Raw genomic sequence first — 17,735 nt, forward strand, 5'->3', positions numbered from 1 at the left:
GATGGTAGAGGATGGTGCGGTGTTAATTTTCCACTTTGCAGTTATTAACTTCTTAAAGTTTGTCTATCAAATAAAATCTCATTAAATACATTGACTTGTGTTCCTCCTTCATCAAGTAAGCAGTTTTTTTAATGTAGCCCCTTGACTCTAACTATGTTTAAGAAAATTCCATGCAGTCCCAAGTTTTAGACATTTAATCTGTGAAAGTACACTTCATTGACACAAAATCATTAAATATTATTGTTTTAATGCTTAATCTACTGCAAAAAGAAAAATAATATACATAGAAAACGTCAAATTTTTGACTAGTATTGATCTGTGAGACATAATCAATATTGAATGGTCCCGTCACGGTGGGGCGGGCTGTCCATAATCAGACATCCCCGCCCAGACTCTAATCCCATTGGTGCATCGGGATGCCAAAGCCGTCGGGGTCCAGCTGGAAGGGAGGCGGTGATTGGTCGGGGTGTGCTTACAGCTGAGTCCGTCCGTTTCACGGTGCTGGAGGACGGAGGGGGGGCTACAGGGGATCATTTCCATGGACCATCTGTCTCGCTGCCTGCGCTCACAACAAAGAAGGACCCAGGATGGTGTTAGTCCATGTTGGATATCTGGTTCTCCCCGTCTTCGGCTCAGTTAGAAATAGAGGTATGACTAGATTTTACGTTGTTGCTGTCTTTTTTTTTTTTTTTCTCTCTTATCCTAACCCCCGCCGCTACATTTTCTCGGCGTTTCCTTCCCGTTAGTGTCGATAAAGATGATGTAAATAAGAGTTGACACCTGCTAGCTGACAATAAGAAGCGATGGGGAGACAAACATTAGCCGTCCTGCTCGCTGCAGCGCCGCTTCTAAATGAAGCCCCGGCAGGAAACGCGTTAACGCGCCCGGAGCCGAATGAGGGCAGCTAAAGCGAGAAGAGTCGGGGAGGTGTTTGTTTTATGGTGGCCCGCAGGCCTGCAAATCGCAGCTGTCAGATTTTCAGGCTCGCTTTTGTTTTATCCTCGGCGCCGTCTTCCTTTATCTGCGTGATTTGGTCTCTGTCGCATTTGGAGCCGCTTCGCTTTTAAGCAAGTGTAGTTCAACACGATTCAGGCCAACCCAAGTATTTCTATCCAAAAACTAACAAATAATCAGTGTGACAGGGAGGCTGTTCGCTCCTTTGTGTTGATGACGTGCGTTCATTTTTTCTGAGCTTGTTTTAATATCTCTTAAGTTTAATTACAGCCTCCCTGACATAAATGTCTTTGGAGTATTTAAGGGCATTAGGATTGTTTTTTTTTCCTTATGCAAATCCTTGAAATTTCGACGAATGAAACATAAAATGAAGAAACAAACAAAGGTTCAAATCAGATTGAAATGTCCTTTAAGAAGAGGGGAATAAAAATCACTGGTTCAATAATAATAATAAAAAAATAAATATAAACTAGAAATATAGCTCTAGAATATCTTGAGTTGTTTATAAATGAACAGAAATATGCCTAAAAATTGTGTTTATTTGGCCAAAGGGGGGAAAAAATGGTTTACATTAGAATTGTTGCTTTCACAATGTCTAGAATCGTAAATTTAAAAACTGAAATTCTTATCAAATGTGTTCAACTGGCTTTAAAAAAACTAAAACCTTCTTTTCAAATGTGTTTCTTTGGCCATAAGTATTGGGAAAAAATCACTTTTTTTTTCCTTTTTTTTTTTTTTTTTTTTACATTTTATGGCCAAATCAATACATACGACACACATAGATTATCAATGTCAAAACTACTCTTGGTGGAGAAAAAAATGAAAAGCATGTGCCTCTTGAATTTGTAGAATTGGTCATTTAAAAAAAAAAAAAGTAGCTTCGATTTGAATGTCTTAATTCGGCCAATCAAAACAGAGATATGCCTCTTAAGTGCAGCAGGCTATCTGTGTCGATTATGTAATAATAATAATAGTAGTAATAGCAGTATTAGTTATTTTGATTGTTAAAACTACATGCAGTAGCACCAATGATTTCATTGTGCTTTTATTTGTGTTCTTTTTTCCTGTTCCATAGTATCGAGGCTGGCTCTACATTCCGCATTTCTCAGACCTTTGTCCCCCTCCATTGTGTAGCTAACGATCATCTGCTGCTGTCTGCCGTAGCCTCTGCCTGTTCTCTGCATCTAGCTGTATTGTGAACCCCCTTCTTCCTCATTTCCTCTTTCCATCCGAAGAAGACATTGGCATTAAAACAGACAAACAAACAAACAAACCGAGCTCCCACTCATACCGTATCCTTCTGTGTAACAGACTAAAGAATAACACTCTTTATTTTTCTGTAGGAAAAACAGTTTGTCTTGATTTAAACTGTCATGTTGCTCTTTAGTGGATAACCCATTGTAGAGTTTACTACAGGCTGTCATTGTGATTCTCCCATTCAGTGTGGATAGACTACATTCTGCTGTAAATTTCTGTAAAGTGGATACATTTTGATCCTCCCGGATTCGATTACAGCCAGGCTTGATCGAACTGTCTTGATTACCGTCTCCATTCTGTATTTGCCAAAAGGTGCATTGTACCAGCTGTTTGTTGTTGTACTCAACCCAAGCAGCTGCTTTTACGCTATGTGTAATCCAAATTATCAATTGGACATCATTCTAGGACGCCGATGTCACAAATTAATTGAGGCTTTCTCCCCCCCCGATGGTCCACTGCACCTGTTTTAAAAGCGCTGCCCAAACAGCTGGCCATAACCCCGTCCATGTGTCCAAGCCTGTGTTCCCGCTAGCCGAATTGATTTCACAGTAAATTGGCGAGATGCGGCTCTAACTCATTGTGCCATTTTTGAAAATAACCCACTATCATGCACAGCCTACCCTCCTCCTCGCCCCCTCTTCCTCCTTTTCAAATCCTCCAGCGCCTCCAGAATGCTATCCATTTTACAGGGATGTGTATATCCTGCACTGCTGTAGAACTCCTTTTAGAACCAAAATGTCTTTAATTTCTTATTTTTTATTCTTTGGTTGTGGTTTTCTACCTTATGGGTTGTTTTTTTTGTATTAGAACCTAATGCATGTTCATTTTATACTTTTGTTTTTTTTGTTGTTTTTTTTCCACATTGAACAGCAGATTCTAATGTAATCTTTGTGTAGAGATGTCCCTGCTGTACTGAAATGTGCTGTAAGCATACACATCTACTCATTGGATGCTGCTTCTCTTCTGTTAACCCTACAGAGAGCATGGTCAGGCCTCGTCTTTGGTCTTATTTGCATGGTACTACAATAGCTTTGTAGGTTTATATAATATTATTATTACTATTATCACACAGTGCCACTCATACTAATATTTCCCAATAAAGACTGTAGTTCTCTTCTTAACCTTCAGTGTGCTTTTTGCTGATTTCCATGTGTTCCCTCCTTCCTCCCTCGCCCACTGTGCTGTCACTGAGACAGTCCTCCTCACTCTATGTATGTGCTCTCATTTCTCAGCCGTCTTTGACAGAGTCTCCTCAAAGTTGCTGACTTGGCTTGTTTTTGGAGCCATGGCAACCTTTTACCCATTTAACAAAAAAACAAAACAAAAGGACTGATATTTCCTTTTCTCTTACGTCATCAACTTAAATCATTTCACTATAAAACAAAGCACTTCCTCCTTCGCATCAACTCATTGGTGTTTATTGGTGTTGAATTACAATAGGGATCTCTGTTAATTGAAAAATACCACATCCAGCACCCTCCACAGTTATTGGTTTAAGAAATGCTCTTTATTCCACATTAAGAAATATATTTTTATTTAAATTCATGATTAAAACAATTGATAGCATTCTCACTCTTTTTGCCCGTAGGAAAGGACTTGGTCGTCTCGTACATCTTGCTAACTTCAAACAGGGATGAGTCTTTGAGAAAACAATCCCATAGGATTGTGGGTTATGGTACTTTACAGTCTTCATGGTGTTATCATGATTGCTAAAGTCTTTGGAAGATATACAAGCATACAGCATTACAGTTCTCCACTGTACTTGATGGTGGCCGTGAGATTTTCTTTTTCTCGTATTAAAGTTGGTTTTACATCAAACCCAAAGTGCTAGTTGAAATAAAAATAAATAAATTCAGGCTGCGCTAACCAGAGCACTTGGTACAAGTTAAAGTTTTACAAGTTAACATCTTTCACATTTATGTTTGTGATAGTAGGACATTCACAGAAAAGACATGGCTTCCAAAACACTGGTTGGTATTTACACGGCGTCCATTAGTCGATACAAAGACCTGGTGACCCCAACTCTTTGCTGTAGTATTTATTTTTTTTTTTAAACTTTCTCACTATCCTTTCCGTGAATGGTGCCAAAATAAACTTTATTTTCCATCCTTGATGATATTTTTTTCAGTTGGCTTACATTTTTTATTTATTGCTCTCACTGTAAACTTAAGAAAGTGTGGGTGAGTAGCTGTTGAAATTTCCGGACTTTTGAAGGTCAAGACATGTCCTTCTTAAATAGCATTTTTGTTTTGAAAAGCAGCCAACGTGGATTACCTCTGCCACATCATATCCATGCCCCAAGGAATCAAAAAGTGATTAAACAAAAATAAATACAAAAATCTATCAGTAAATGCATTTAATACTGCAGACCATCAATAATTGAGGAGCCTTAAGATTTGTTAATATTCATTATTGTTGTTTTTTTCCTCCTCAAGTAATCAAAAGACCTACATTTAAGGTTGATGGGTTTTTTTTAGTTCGGGTTTAGGTTACAAATTTATTTTAGCACTTATCACATATCTCTACAAGGGGGCCAATAACTGTGCCAGGTGCTGTAGCTGTTTGTCTCATTTGCTTTTAAACTAGTTGGGTATTTGCAGATACATTAATGTATTTCCCTGGTTGCACAAATAAGTTGTTAAAAATGTATCATAAAGTAAAATAAACAACAAAAAAAGAAATCTGGCAAATTTATTATACTGTACTAAATATATCAAATGTTTTTTTGTGGGTTTTTTTTTACTCTGGTCATGGCTGGTCATGTTAAATTTGATATCTACAATATATATATATTTCAAATATTTTTTTAACCAACTGGTTACCTTGTATTTAAAAGCTCTTCCTTTAAACCTTCAAAAAGCCGTACTTTTTGTGTAATTCTACAGAAGGTGATAAAAGGACTAAAAAAAAAAAGCAAAACCCCAGTTTGGGTTTATTGGTGCACCATATGTCTAATTCTGAAGTCAAATGATCCGATTTTTATGAACTGAGGTGCTTTTCTTTCAAACTGAGCACATCCGAGGTAATGGGAATGAAATGGTCTACGACAAAGCTTCGATACGGGGATTCAGCCATTATTTGCGAAATTAAAAGAAGCAGTCAGACAAGTCAGCTTAGTCAGATCATTCTACTTTATTTATTTTTGTCTGTATCATGTGAATAATGCAGGTAATGGTAGACTAAAATAGAAACTTGAATCAAACATTTAACAGTTCACTTATGGTTTTATGAAGGTGATGTCAAAGACACACCCTTTGAACTCTTTCACATTTTGTCACGTTCCAACCACAAGCCTCCTATTTTAATAGGAAATTATGTGATAAACCAACCCAGTATGACGTATAGTTGTGAGGTGGAAGGAAATTTATGGTTTCATGCGATTACATCTGCTGGTATTTTGGTGTGTCTGACAATCTCTACTATTGTTTTTGTAAAACGGATGGAGATCATCTGAACAGCAACGGTCAAGTCCTGCCACAGATTCCTGATAGATGTGTTGGACCATTCCAGCACATCTATTTGATCTAACCCACTTCATAGTGGTTTGGCTGTATGTGAAGTTTTTGTTTCCAGGGTTGCCCTGTATTTAGCTCCATCCATCTTTTTTCCCATCAGCTCTGGTCAACTTCCTTGTCCTTGCAGAAGAAAAGCATCCCAAACCATGATGTTGCCACCACCACATTTTACCAAGCCAAAGGTGTTATGGCTGATGTGCAGGTTTGGTTTCACCTGACAAGACTGGCTTGTTGACTTGTTGGTCTACTACATAAAATCTTAATTAAAACACATCAAATTTCACGGCTGAAATCTGACAAAATGTGGAAAAGTTCAATAAGCATTCATATTTTTGCAAGATACCTACAAGCAAAGATGTAGGGGTTATTAAAAAAACTAATCTTTCTCATCCAACTGTCTTTGAAAATTAGTAGAACAGATTTTGTCAAATTTATAAATAAACACTTCAATTGCGAAGCAGCGAGATGCTGTTTGTCGTTTTGGAAGATAAATAAGCAAAGCACGCAGTGTGTGTACCAGCAATTTAGGAAAGCAAAACCCATTAAGTTGAAATTAGAGAAGTTGATAAGGTTTTGTAACATTGTAAGTCACCTTTGATTTGAACCATGCAAGTCAAAATGGTGTCGAGAGTATCTCATTACACTGTCGTCACGGTCTGGCTGTGATTTTTCATCTCAGAAAGTATTTCGAGTTTGCCTCTAAATGCACGTTCTATCAAATATTAAGATACTTTAAATATGCAACTATAAATGTAAGGAGTGTTAGAAGTTAGGGCTAATTGCTGTCTTGAGTTTTACCACTCCTACTAGTTCAGGGAGTCAGATATTATTCATGCGCAGAGACAGAAGGAGTGCTTCAGTGAGATGCAGCCATGCAAGCGTGGCACATTTCTTCCCAAACTCCAGCGACAAAGAGTTTTAAATAACTCAACAGCTGCAATGCATGATGCTCCTCTGCAGTGGCTGTGCTCCAACTGTGAAACTATCCCGTGTCCTTATTTAACAAGCAGTGCAGCTGCACGACGACGCAGCTTACGCCTGTGAGTTCATCAGGTGAGCTGATTTTTTGTTTTATTGTGTGACGTGATGATGAATGGAAGAAACACAGGACACGATTATGTTGGGATCCGGTGAGCTGCAGCGATGGAAGCTGGAGGAGATGAGGCAGGTTTCATGTCAGCCTGCTGCAGTCTCAAGTGGGCGGGGCTTATCGGCTGTCACTCACGCAGGGAAACCATGCTGCAGCCAGATTGTGGGGGAGGGGCAGCCAGGGCTTAGGCTTTGGGATGACGAGCTGATTTTCTTAGGCTTACTGGGTTTCTGGGTGGATGGTTTGCTCTCTGCCAGAAAAAAAAAAGGGATTTTATGTCTGAAAGTCAGAAATTTCACATCATGGCAGTTTGTCCTTGTAGCTCTGCATTACCTCAGTTTCAAATATCAGCAGGTCAGGGTGTGAAAACATGATGTTTATAACAGGCTTCAGACAGTGTCCACTTTTACAAAGTCAGATGCCCCCTGCACACAGCAACTTAGGTACAGCAGCCAGAAACCAATGTGAAATATCAAGTGTGCCATTTCTGCTCTACTTCCTCAGCCAAATGTTTAGCTCTGCCTTTCTGGGTTCACTGGCTTCTTCTGTCCTGGGGCTAAATGCAGCTAAGTGAAAACATGGAGGAAAAAAAAGGCAGCAATGTTATGTCTGGTTAATTATCAGCAGCTAATTAGCGTAGCTTTGTCAAAACATCGTGGGTAAAATATGTTAAATATAACTTAAGAGCATGTTAGCTAAAAGGCTTGGTACGTTGCGAAAAGCATTCAATGAATAATCATTTCTCCTGGTTTTATAATGTACAGATCAAAGTAACATCATGTTGCTGTCTAGGCTTTTTTTTCCCCCCACAGACAAATCCTGAAAAGGGTCACCAGTGACAGGGTTGGGCCCTCTGTACTGCTTGGTTCCTAGCTTTTTAATAGAACTAGAGTATTATCTTATGATAACTCATAAGTTATGAGTTATTTTTTCATTTTTGATTATTGAAATAAAAAATGTGATCATTTGATTTCAATAATAGTTTCGGCCAACAGGAGGTAGCTGGTTATCTGTATTTAATCAGTGTTCATAATCCTCTGAAATTCAGAAGAGTAAACTGGTACACACATTGATCAGAACCACAATCATTACAAAACAGTCTGTAAAATAAAATATTTCATAAATAACTTAGAAATAAATGTGAGAAATATGTATTCTTGTGTTAGGTCATGGACATTAAACCCATAGCTCATGAAAAATGCCTAACAAGTGAGAAAAAAATGGCATTTAGTGGTCTAGGTATGAAAGAAGACTACAACTTTTTTTATTGACAGCCTTACTTCTGTATTGACTATTAGCTTGTCCTAAACAATGTCTAACTTTTGCTGTAAACATTGAACAACCTTCTAGTGTTAAAGTAGTTTGAAAATAATTATTAGAAAAATAAATTGTAAGCCAATCCCCCAACTTAGACACATAGTGTCACTCTATATTACTGAGGAGCAGATTATAATTGTCTAATTGAGCATGAAACAGTGAAAATCTAGTTGGTGTTGAAGTACGACATCATGAACAGTCCACCCTCCAAATCCCACTGGTCCAGAAAGCCTCAGAGCTTTCTGGAAAGTTGAAATAGCATTTTCTTTTTGTTCCTACTCTAAGCTCTCTCCAGCCCCAATTTGTCTGAGCAGAGAGTAATTTGTATTGATTGACTTTGATGCCATCTAATGGCTTTTCTCTCTCTCATATTAAGTGGAAATGGAGGCATGTCTTTTTTTTTTTTTCAGCGTGCTCAGCTGTATCTTCTGAGGTGCCTTTTTGTTATCAGGTTCATTACAAGAAGTAAGGAGTTTAATGTTCCTTCCAATAGCTGGCACAATATAGAGCTCAAATTCTTTGGGTTAAGAAGCCCCGGACTGCAGATAAGTGCCATCCTAAAATTATTCTTTGAATAAACGGTATGCAGGCCCTGAGGAGTGTGGAAGTGAGGCCTGACGTTTCTTACTCAGCTTCAGATTCGTTTTTGCTGTCTCGTATTGCCAATATGTCCATTCTGAGGTTTCTCTCTCTATTTAAAGGATCACAGGCCTCTCACCGCTTGCCTTTATGTCACATAGGAGCGCACTTCAGCAGGCATCAGCACAGCCATGCTACCTCCTGCCGACATTTTCACCTGGGCGCTCCCCAGGCTCCCATCTCAGCAGAATTCCCTCTCGGACATGCCGGCCAGCCTCCGCAGGCAGGCTTGGCCGCCCACCTGCCCCCTACGCACCACCCGACTCTCACTGCCCTGCCCGCACCCCCTCAGTTTCAGGACGTGCCAGGGCCTTCATTCCTACCTCAGGCTTTACACCAGCAATACCTCATCCAGCAGCAGCTCATTGAAGCGCAGCACCGCAGGATCCTTCCCCACGCCTCCAGGTAGTGAAGGTGCCGCATGCAAATGCACATGCGTACGCTCAGAGATTTGAATCCAAACCCTCTGAATTGCATTGCAGAAGAACCCAGGAGCGCATTCCTCTGAATTCTCACCGGTTGCGTTCGGGTTATGAGTACTCCCCTCCCATCCACGTCCCTCAGCCAATAACGCAGCAGCCACGGTACCTGGCGGAAGGCACCGACTGGTGAGTCCCCATCTGACATTAACAGGAATTCTGCAGAGTTGAGAAATTGTCCCAGCTATTCCTCTTTGTACTCATCTGTCTGTCACATTGGCTGGCAAGAGTAATAATGCTGATTTAGTCCCATGCCTGTCTGTCTCTGCAGGGATCTCAGTGTTGACGCTGGCCTCCCTCATCAGTACCAACTCCAGCAGCTTCCGCAGCACTATCAGCATTACCTGGCCTCCCCTCGAATGCACCACTTCCCCAGGAACACATCATCTGCCCAAGTGGTATGCTGTGTTATTCTCTGTGGGTGTCTTTTTTGATGTTCTAGGTTCTGGATGCATGTAAAGAATGAACAGTAGCCATGCAATCCAAAACACAACAGCAAAAGACCAAGAATAATGATCAACATAGAATTGTTTGAACAATTAAGGATACAGAAACGAGTCACACAATGAAAGCAAAAGATAGGAAGCTGAAAAAGCCAATACTGGTTTTTTTTTTTTTAACCCTATCATAAATAGTGAAAACCAGGGTGAAAATGGTTTGATAGCCATTCACGATAAAGATTTTTTAATGATTATTTGGAGAGATATTATATTTTTTTGCCATGTCATAATGTAAACAAAAATATATGAATGACACATTTGAACAAATATGATACTCTTTCAACATTGCTTAGTTATCTCTTGTCTCTGGGCTCAATTAAAGTCATACTAAATCAAAAATATGCCAGGGGCATCAATGATTTTAGATATGAAATTACAAAATTTCATGTCTCGTTATTAGAAAAACGTAAATTCTAGCTTTTCTAATTCTGTAAACATTGTTCTTCGACCAGGTTGTTCATGAAATCAGAAATTATCCATATCCCCAGCTGCATCTGTTAGCACTGCAAAGTCTGAATCCCTCGAGGCACGCCACTGCTGTGCGAGAAAGTTACGAGGTAAATCCTCTTAAGTGTGTAGATATGTCAGTCAACAAATCACTAACTACTGTCTTCACTTCAACAACAAAATAATTCTCACCTTAGTGTCCTTTAAGTGTTTCCTCCAAGCGTGCCGTCATTCTCGTGAACGTCTGCCGTTTGAACAGGAGCTGCTGCAGCTCGAGGATCGACTGGGAAGTGTCAGCAGAGGAGCTGTCCAAACAACCATAGAGAGATTCACCTTTCCACATAAATACAAGAAGGTACTGCAGATGACAAGATTTGTGCAGTCACACTTTAAGCATTCAAGATTTTGATTGTTTTCAGATAGGTTTTACTTTTTGTCATCTGATGTGCTAACAGAGAAAGCCTCTGCAGCTAAAGATTGGAGAGGAGGAGGAGGAAACAGATGTGGATGAGAAGTGTACCATCTGTTTGTCCATGCTGGAAGATGGAGAAGATGTCAGGTGGGTGATGCTCCATAGCTGCAAAATCGATGCAATATATGTATTTATTTATTTATTTATTTGTCCCTCTTGAATTAAACAAATAGATCAGTGGGATTGTAGTCCTGTTAGCAACTGGCTCATTTATCTTAGAATCTAGACTGGATGATACATGCAGTGGGTACAAGTGTAAAAATGTCAGTTTGCTCAGTTTTCACGGGATGATGCTTTGCTCTGAGCAGTTGCTAGGCAACTACAGTAGTAGATATTGATGTTGCTGATGATGGCCAAGAAGTGATCCACCTCCTAACCCTCAATTTACACTCACAGCAAAAATCAATTACACTTTATTTCATATCAGGCTGGATATATCAGGAATAATATTATCTTTTTCTGACTGCACCTTAAAATGAGGTAAAAAACTGCTGATGAAATTATGGGCTCACTGCTATAAAATCACCTTTCTGATGTCTGTTTTGGCGGTTTGCTGCTCTGAAACGTTCAGGCGCGTGTTAACACAATGCCAGCATAAGTATTTATTTTTTAGAAAGTTTGTTGTAGATTCTCTTCATCATATAAAGGACATTTTAAATCAGATTGAGTTTCAGTATTGTAGGTGAAAGACTAATCACAAGTAAATTTGTTCAATATAATTTTTGGTCTTCTCCGGGACCATGAATTTTTGAAAAATACCCAATGAATTTACCAAATGTCAAAGTCCTCAACCTGCAGAAACAACAGATTTATTTGGCTATTCAAAATTTTAAAAAGAAGCAAAAGTGTATTATCAAGCACTTGTGCTTATTTGTTGTTGTCATGCACGGTGGTGGAAGACTCATGACTTGGGCTTGTTTTGTAACCAGAGGAACTGTTCCCCTTGCACTGAGCCCACCAGGTGCTCTTTTGTACTAAGTGGAAGTAAAGTTACTTTTTGTAATTTAAAGGACACACACAATGAAAATTGTAAACTTTACAGTTCTACGAGCAACACTTAAGTAGCGTGTGGATCTATTCCTTAAAGAACCAGTTCAGGAACGGAATCTTATAGGGGAATGAAAGCAGAACCCCATGGGGGAAAGAAAGAGTGTTGGTTTACAGCAAATGGAGACTCAGCTGTCTGATAAGTGAGTGGGGAATGATGACTCAACATAAGCTATATCTATGCCTGGATAAACAAATGCATCTCCCTTAGTTTTAAATGTTTCTAGCAACCACATAACGGGGCTCTTTAGGAGAGTCTATGTGACTCCATAATGTTGTCTCTTTGTCTTCTAGGCGATTGCCATGCATGCACCTCTTCCACCAGGGTTGCGTGGACCAGTGGTTGGCTACCAGCAGGAAGTGTCCAATATGCCGGGTTGACATCGAAACACAGCTGAACCCCGACAGCTGATGAGATTTGACTCCTTGTGATTCACTCAGTCTTGTGAGATTCCTCTCTCTCTTCCATCTCGGCTCAGCAGCCTTGCCCCGACCCCCATGCCTCCTTCTCCACTTGGTGGGTGCTTTGCCAAATGTCTCCAGACTTCACGCGACACGAAACCCCCCCTCTAATTAATGCTTTATTGAGCCAAGCCAGGACTACACGAGAGGCCACGAAAGACTCTCTTTATATAGAAGCACATCCTCTTGGGACGCAAACGACACTGGAACACAAAACCACACACTTTCTCATGTACACAGGGTTTACTTGTAGCTTGCTGGTCGTGAGTGGGGTGTTGTTGCAGTTGTGGTGTTGTACTGTAGGTAGCCACGGGCTGTGTAGCATGTCCTCAAAGCCATGACTTTATGTCTGCAGAGCGGTAAACACGTAACCCACCGAACTCTCTATTTTCTCTAGTTTCTCTGTCTTTTTCTTACTCTGACATAAACATAAGCTTAACAGCTACTAACCGCTCTGATGCCATGTTTACCTAAAGATCTCTGTGGTCGTAGTAGAGTAGCAGTAACCAATAAGTGATACTTGGTGGACTCTCGCCTTCTTGGGTCGAAGCACTAGCTAGCTGAGTGTTTTGATTCCGTCATACAGCTTTGACTTTTTGCAATACAGTCGTACTTTTTGCTCTGGGCGGTGTCACTTGGTTGCCCTCTTGTGCAACCAGAACCCTGGTGACTGAGTGGTGTTGTGTCTAAAATGTTAAAAATAGGCAGAAAGTGTTTTTTGTTTTTTTTTAGTATTTTTATTTTTTTTACCAAAATGCATTTTATTAAGTTAGCTTGGGTCTGCACACAAGTTTTGTGTGTGTGCAGGCGTGTGGGCGTGTGTGTGTGTGTAACTAAACAAATATGTGTCAGTGGCATGTTGAGTTTGCTTTAAGAGTTAAGAGGTTAAATACTGCAGCCGCCAGAGCTCCTATAAGACACAAAACCAAAAAAAAAAAAAAAAAAAGGGATGAAATTACAAGTTCTTATGCAATAGGCATGGGGTGATATGAGATTCTTAAGTTACCATAACTTTCAGTAAATACACCAGAGGGTCATGGTATTATTGTATTTACACAGTAAATTGTTATAAGAATGTAAAGAATTTATTGTTTTAAGACAGAAAATAAACAATTATTCCAAATGCTTCTAAAATATTAGAACATATTGAAAATCAGGCATGCTTTTATGTTTGACAATTGTTTTAGTTATTTCACCTTTGAAGCACTAGGCTTCCTTTTGCTCAATTTTACACACTTTTGGGCATCTAAATGAAAGGATTGAATGTTCAGCAGTTTTAAAACTGAAAATAATTTTTTTTTTAAAAAACCCTGGATACCAGAGACTGGCCCATGCCTCTCATGCACTGCAGATGTAGGTGGGAGGATGTAGTTTTCCTTCTGCCTGCATTTCTTTTTCACCTGGAATTGACCCAAACGGCAAAACAAAGTGTACTGACTTGCATGTTTCATTGAGGTTTTTAACTGTCAGCTTGGGCAGTGTCACCTTAACTGGGATGGGTGAAAAGATTCCTGCGCATGACTTAGTTAATCTGAGCTCTGACTATCTTCTCAACACTAACAAAAAGAAAGAAAAAAAAAGGTCAGTCAGCGGCTGCTCCCCTGACTCGTAGCTTGTGTTCGTCCTGTCCCCCTTCGATGACGACGGGACTCTCTTGATGTTTACCTTATTGCCTATGAAGAGCAAGCACATATGATAATAGTTATAGCAACAAGCTGTTTTCCTTGAACTTGCATTAGATGTAGATCCATGCAGTGTTTTAGATGGGAGAGGAGCGTTTGTTTTTTTTTTCTACATCCTGATCCCATGTGTTTGTGTGACAGGCCTCCCTTTGTGGTTGCTTTGCTGGTTGCTACGCTGTACTCCTAGAACACATAGGGCGTGAGGCGACGAAGGCAGCCTCGCTCTTGCAGTGCACACAGACACAAGACGACGCCACAGCAGGAAAAAACAAAAGAAATCACGTCTTTTTTTTTTCTTTCCTTCAGTCCAACAAAGCCATGTTTTAAAGATCACCTTCAGGACCCGCACCATCCAATGCACTGTGATAGCAAAGGATTATTAGACCTTTCAGTTCCTGTCTTGTGCACTGCGAGTGTTGACACTGCCTCCTCCCATGGTGGAGACATCTGTGATGAAGTTTTCATAGTTTACACAGGGTGTTGTCAGCTGAAATGCCTTAAGTATTTAACAATCATAATTTATTACTAATTGTAGATATTGTGGGGATGTATTTAATTTCATAGAGTTTTTTTTTTAGAGTGAGAGAAAAAGAGAGAGAGAGCGACTGAATCATAATTTATTTATTTAGAAATAACGAAAAGAAATGCTATGAAAAAAACGATTACCTCATTTTTGCATTGTTGGAAATGGGAATGCTTTGCATGCAGTTGTACTTTTTGAACATTTAAAGTATATTAAAAAATTTTTTTGAAAAAAATAGCCCTGCTGTTTGATCTCCACAAGCTGGCTATGCGATGTTTACGGCCCCAGACTGAGCTACTGAGCCTGCTCTCTGTCTGTCTCCCATGTGGTGCTGTGGATCTTAGTTACATTCCATTCAATGCAATCTCTCTGATCCCCCATGCTGTGATGTGGACAAACTGCAATGAAGTGAACCAGTCTTTTAGTTTGTGTTCTGTTTTGCACTCACCTGTTTGATATACATCGGAACCCTCTCACTGGCAAAAGCAAGCAAACAAAAAAAAAATCTTTTGCTTAGACAAATTAACTGGCTTTTATTTTGTATGCTCTCCTTCTTACAGCGCACTGTCTTAACGTCTTATTCAAGCATGTTCCTTTTTGGCCACTTTTGTATTTGTCTTTGTCTTTGATTCTAGCGATCTTGGATTCTGTTTCAAAAAAACAAAAACAAAAAAAAAACTTCGAAGACATAAGCATAACAAGTGCCTCGCTTTAGGTGTACTGAGATATTTCCATGACACTGAAACCACCAACAACAATCAGTCCATGAAGCCCCCTGCCTTATTGGTTGCATAAATAATTGAAGGAGTGGAGCTAAGATGCTGAAAGCCATTCTAATTAAAGAGACGGTTCAGATTTTGTTTTTTCGGGTTCTGTGGAGAGATTCAGAGCAGATCTTAACCCTAACCTTAGCTTAACTAGCACATAATGTTTTGCTCAATGCTAACCTCTATAGGTTAACACAAATATGATGAATAACTGTTTACTTATTTATTAATTGCTCCACAAATACCTTTCCTGCAGCCAGCTGCTTAGGAGACATGCCACTCATGGTTTGCTTACTAAACAGTATTACCTTTCGATGCGATGAGTGACAGGAGGCAGCGCTCCTTTATTTGGCACATCATGGTTGACTTTCACAACTTGGAAAGTTTTCAAAGACACAAATTTGTTTTAGTTGTAAGTCGGGAAATTTACACCATCTGGCTGTAAATAAGAGAGAAAAACCTATTTAGGGACCTTTTCTAATATCTCATTTGAAAGACTTTCTGAAACCTTGACACCTCATAACTTCTCCAAAGAACTCCACTTCTTTTTGTAAAGGTTTTATTGGCTCTAGTGGCCTTTATTTGATAGTTAATTGACAGGAAAGTGGGTAATGAGAGAAGGGGAAGACATGCGGCAAAGGTCGCCAGGTCGGGAATCAAACCTGCGACAGCCGCATTGAGGACTAAGGCCTCCTTTTGTGGGTTGTGCTTAACCCCTGCGCCACCACAGCACATCCAAGAACTCCACTTCTAATAAAAATATCAAAACTCTCTTTAAAATTTTTTGAGCAAACTGTTATAAAGGCATACTTTTACAGCATTACTTTTAAAATGTATTTGGACTAAGAAGAGGCATGTCTTACTGTTGGGTTTTCTAAAGGCCACAGTTTTGTTTTTTTTAAAGTTTATTTTCCCTTCCTGTATGTTTTCACTGCTCTTGTTCCTTTTCACTTTCCGTCCCTCTTTTGCTCAATCTGCTCCCTTCCTTCTCACAGTCTAAGCAAACAGACATGAATTACAAAGCACAACTTTTTTCTAAAAATGCATGTTTTCTCAGGTGCCAGTACAGTCGCGATGATTTAATAGTACATTGCCAAACTATATACAAAGAATACAAAGGGAAAAAAAATTAATTTCAAATTTTTAATTTCATTTCATTTTTGTTTTCTTTTCTTTTTTTTCGTTGCTTGATTCTGAAGAACAAACGCAAAGAGAAAATAAGCCAAAATGTGCCAGTGAAAGGGCTGCCGCCATCCTCGTGTGAAGATCTGCTATCTAGCTGTGACTGCGCAGTGTTTGGGATATTTTATCTGAAAATAGAAGTATTTATCATTAATATTAAAGCAATAGCGCATTAACAGTGATGAGTGTGCTGATGAAGAAACGAGTGAGAATATTAGAAGTAAATGTTAGATTCACATGTGGTGGGATTTTGTACTTAATTTATTATTACTAATAATAATGACATAATGATTTTAAGGTTTTCATTGCTAAGCCCAAACTTTCTTACTTTCTTTTTTTAAATTGTTTCAATTTCATTTCATGGCTTGTATATTATCCTTTTTTATGTGCTCTTTTTGTAATAAACTGGATTAAACTGAAACGTTTTTGTTTTGTGCAGAGTTCTTTCTCACATTTTCTTCGGCAGCAGCAAAGCTGAAGTAAATATCAGAATATTGTTTGGTGAAAAGTGTTTTATATAATCTCTGCAGTAATTTATTGCATGTCTGTAACATGAACATGTAAATCTTCAGCACAACACCGTCCATGTACTTGTGGCTGAAGAAGAAACTTGACATACAATCTGCTTCTAAATTCAATAAGGTGTTGATGGTAGATCTAACATTCTGCTTTTAGCTCAGTGGCTTACTGCTCCAGCTGCTTGTTTCTAACTGTGTTGAACAGCCCAATGACGTTCAGTGCCAAACAAACTGTTTTATGCTCTGGGAGTAGAGCGGAGTTTCAATATTTTTAAGTAAAGAAAAAGAAAATAGAGTGGTTCCCCAACTATTTGTGGTTGAGTATTGGCAGATCTGTTCATTTGTAAACATTTTAATACATCATATTTAAAACATTTGAACAAAACTGCGACTCAAACACCTTAATGCAACGCTACTTGAGGCGCTATTGGCTGGTGTTTGCAAAGCAGTCAATCCTGAAGCACTGTGTATTTTCCCTGGTACTGATTGGAGGTAACCCCAACAACAGAAATATGAGAAGGACTCCAGATGTTAGCTTCTGCGCTAATGCTAAGATTAGCACTTTGAACTGCCTTGTTGCTGAAAATGTGCTATATAAATATATTACCTTACCTTACCTAAGATGGTATTCAGTGTTCATATTATGTTTGTTGTATGAACTTTTAAAATATGAAGTTAGAGGTGCATTTAAGGGGAATCTCAAATATTTTATTTATTATTGTATGGTTGGAATCCCTAAACCATGTGAAAACCCAGAGTTCACTGTAAATATAAAAACAAAGTGTTTTCAAACATTTTTTTCCCTTTTCTACTGCCCCATTCATCCACCTGTCCATCCATCCTCTAATTAATTTACATATTTAAAGCTTGACCAATGCATAAAC

The 17,735-nt window shown here is 39.1% G+C and overlaps 1 protein-coding gene across 1 annotated transcript; it reads left to right on the plus strand.

Moving 5' to 3' along the window:
• The first annotated feature begins 339 nt into the window (after nt 1-339).
• On the plus strand, nt 340-15,286 carry LOC102231835 (E3 ubiquitin-protein ligase RNF165). Its single transcript, XM_005798656.3, is given in 9 exon segments — nt 340-513; nt 516-648; nt 8,874-9,177; nt 9,255-9,380; nt 9,523-9,649; nt 10,204-10,308; nt 10,458-10,553; nt 10,654-10,757; nt 12,012-15,286. Coding segments are annotated over 9 exon segments (1,287 nt in total). The 3' UTR covers nt 12,130-15,286.
• Nucleotides 15,287-17,735: the final 2,449 nt, after the last annotated feature.

The sequence above is a fragment of the Xiphophorus maculatus genome, chromosome 8, assembly GCF_002775205.1.
Source record: "Xiphophorus maculatus strain JP 163 A chromosome 8, X_maculatus-5.0-male, whole genome shotgun sequence".
NCBI lineage: Eukaryota > Metazoa > Chordata > Actinopteri > Cyprinodontiformes > Poeciliidae > Xiphophorus > Xiphophorus maculatus.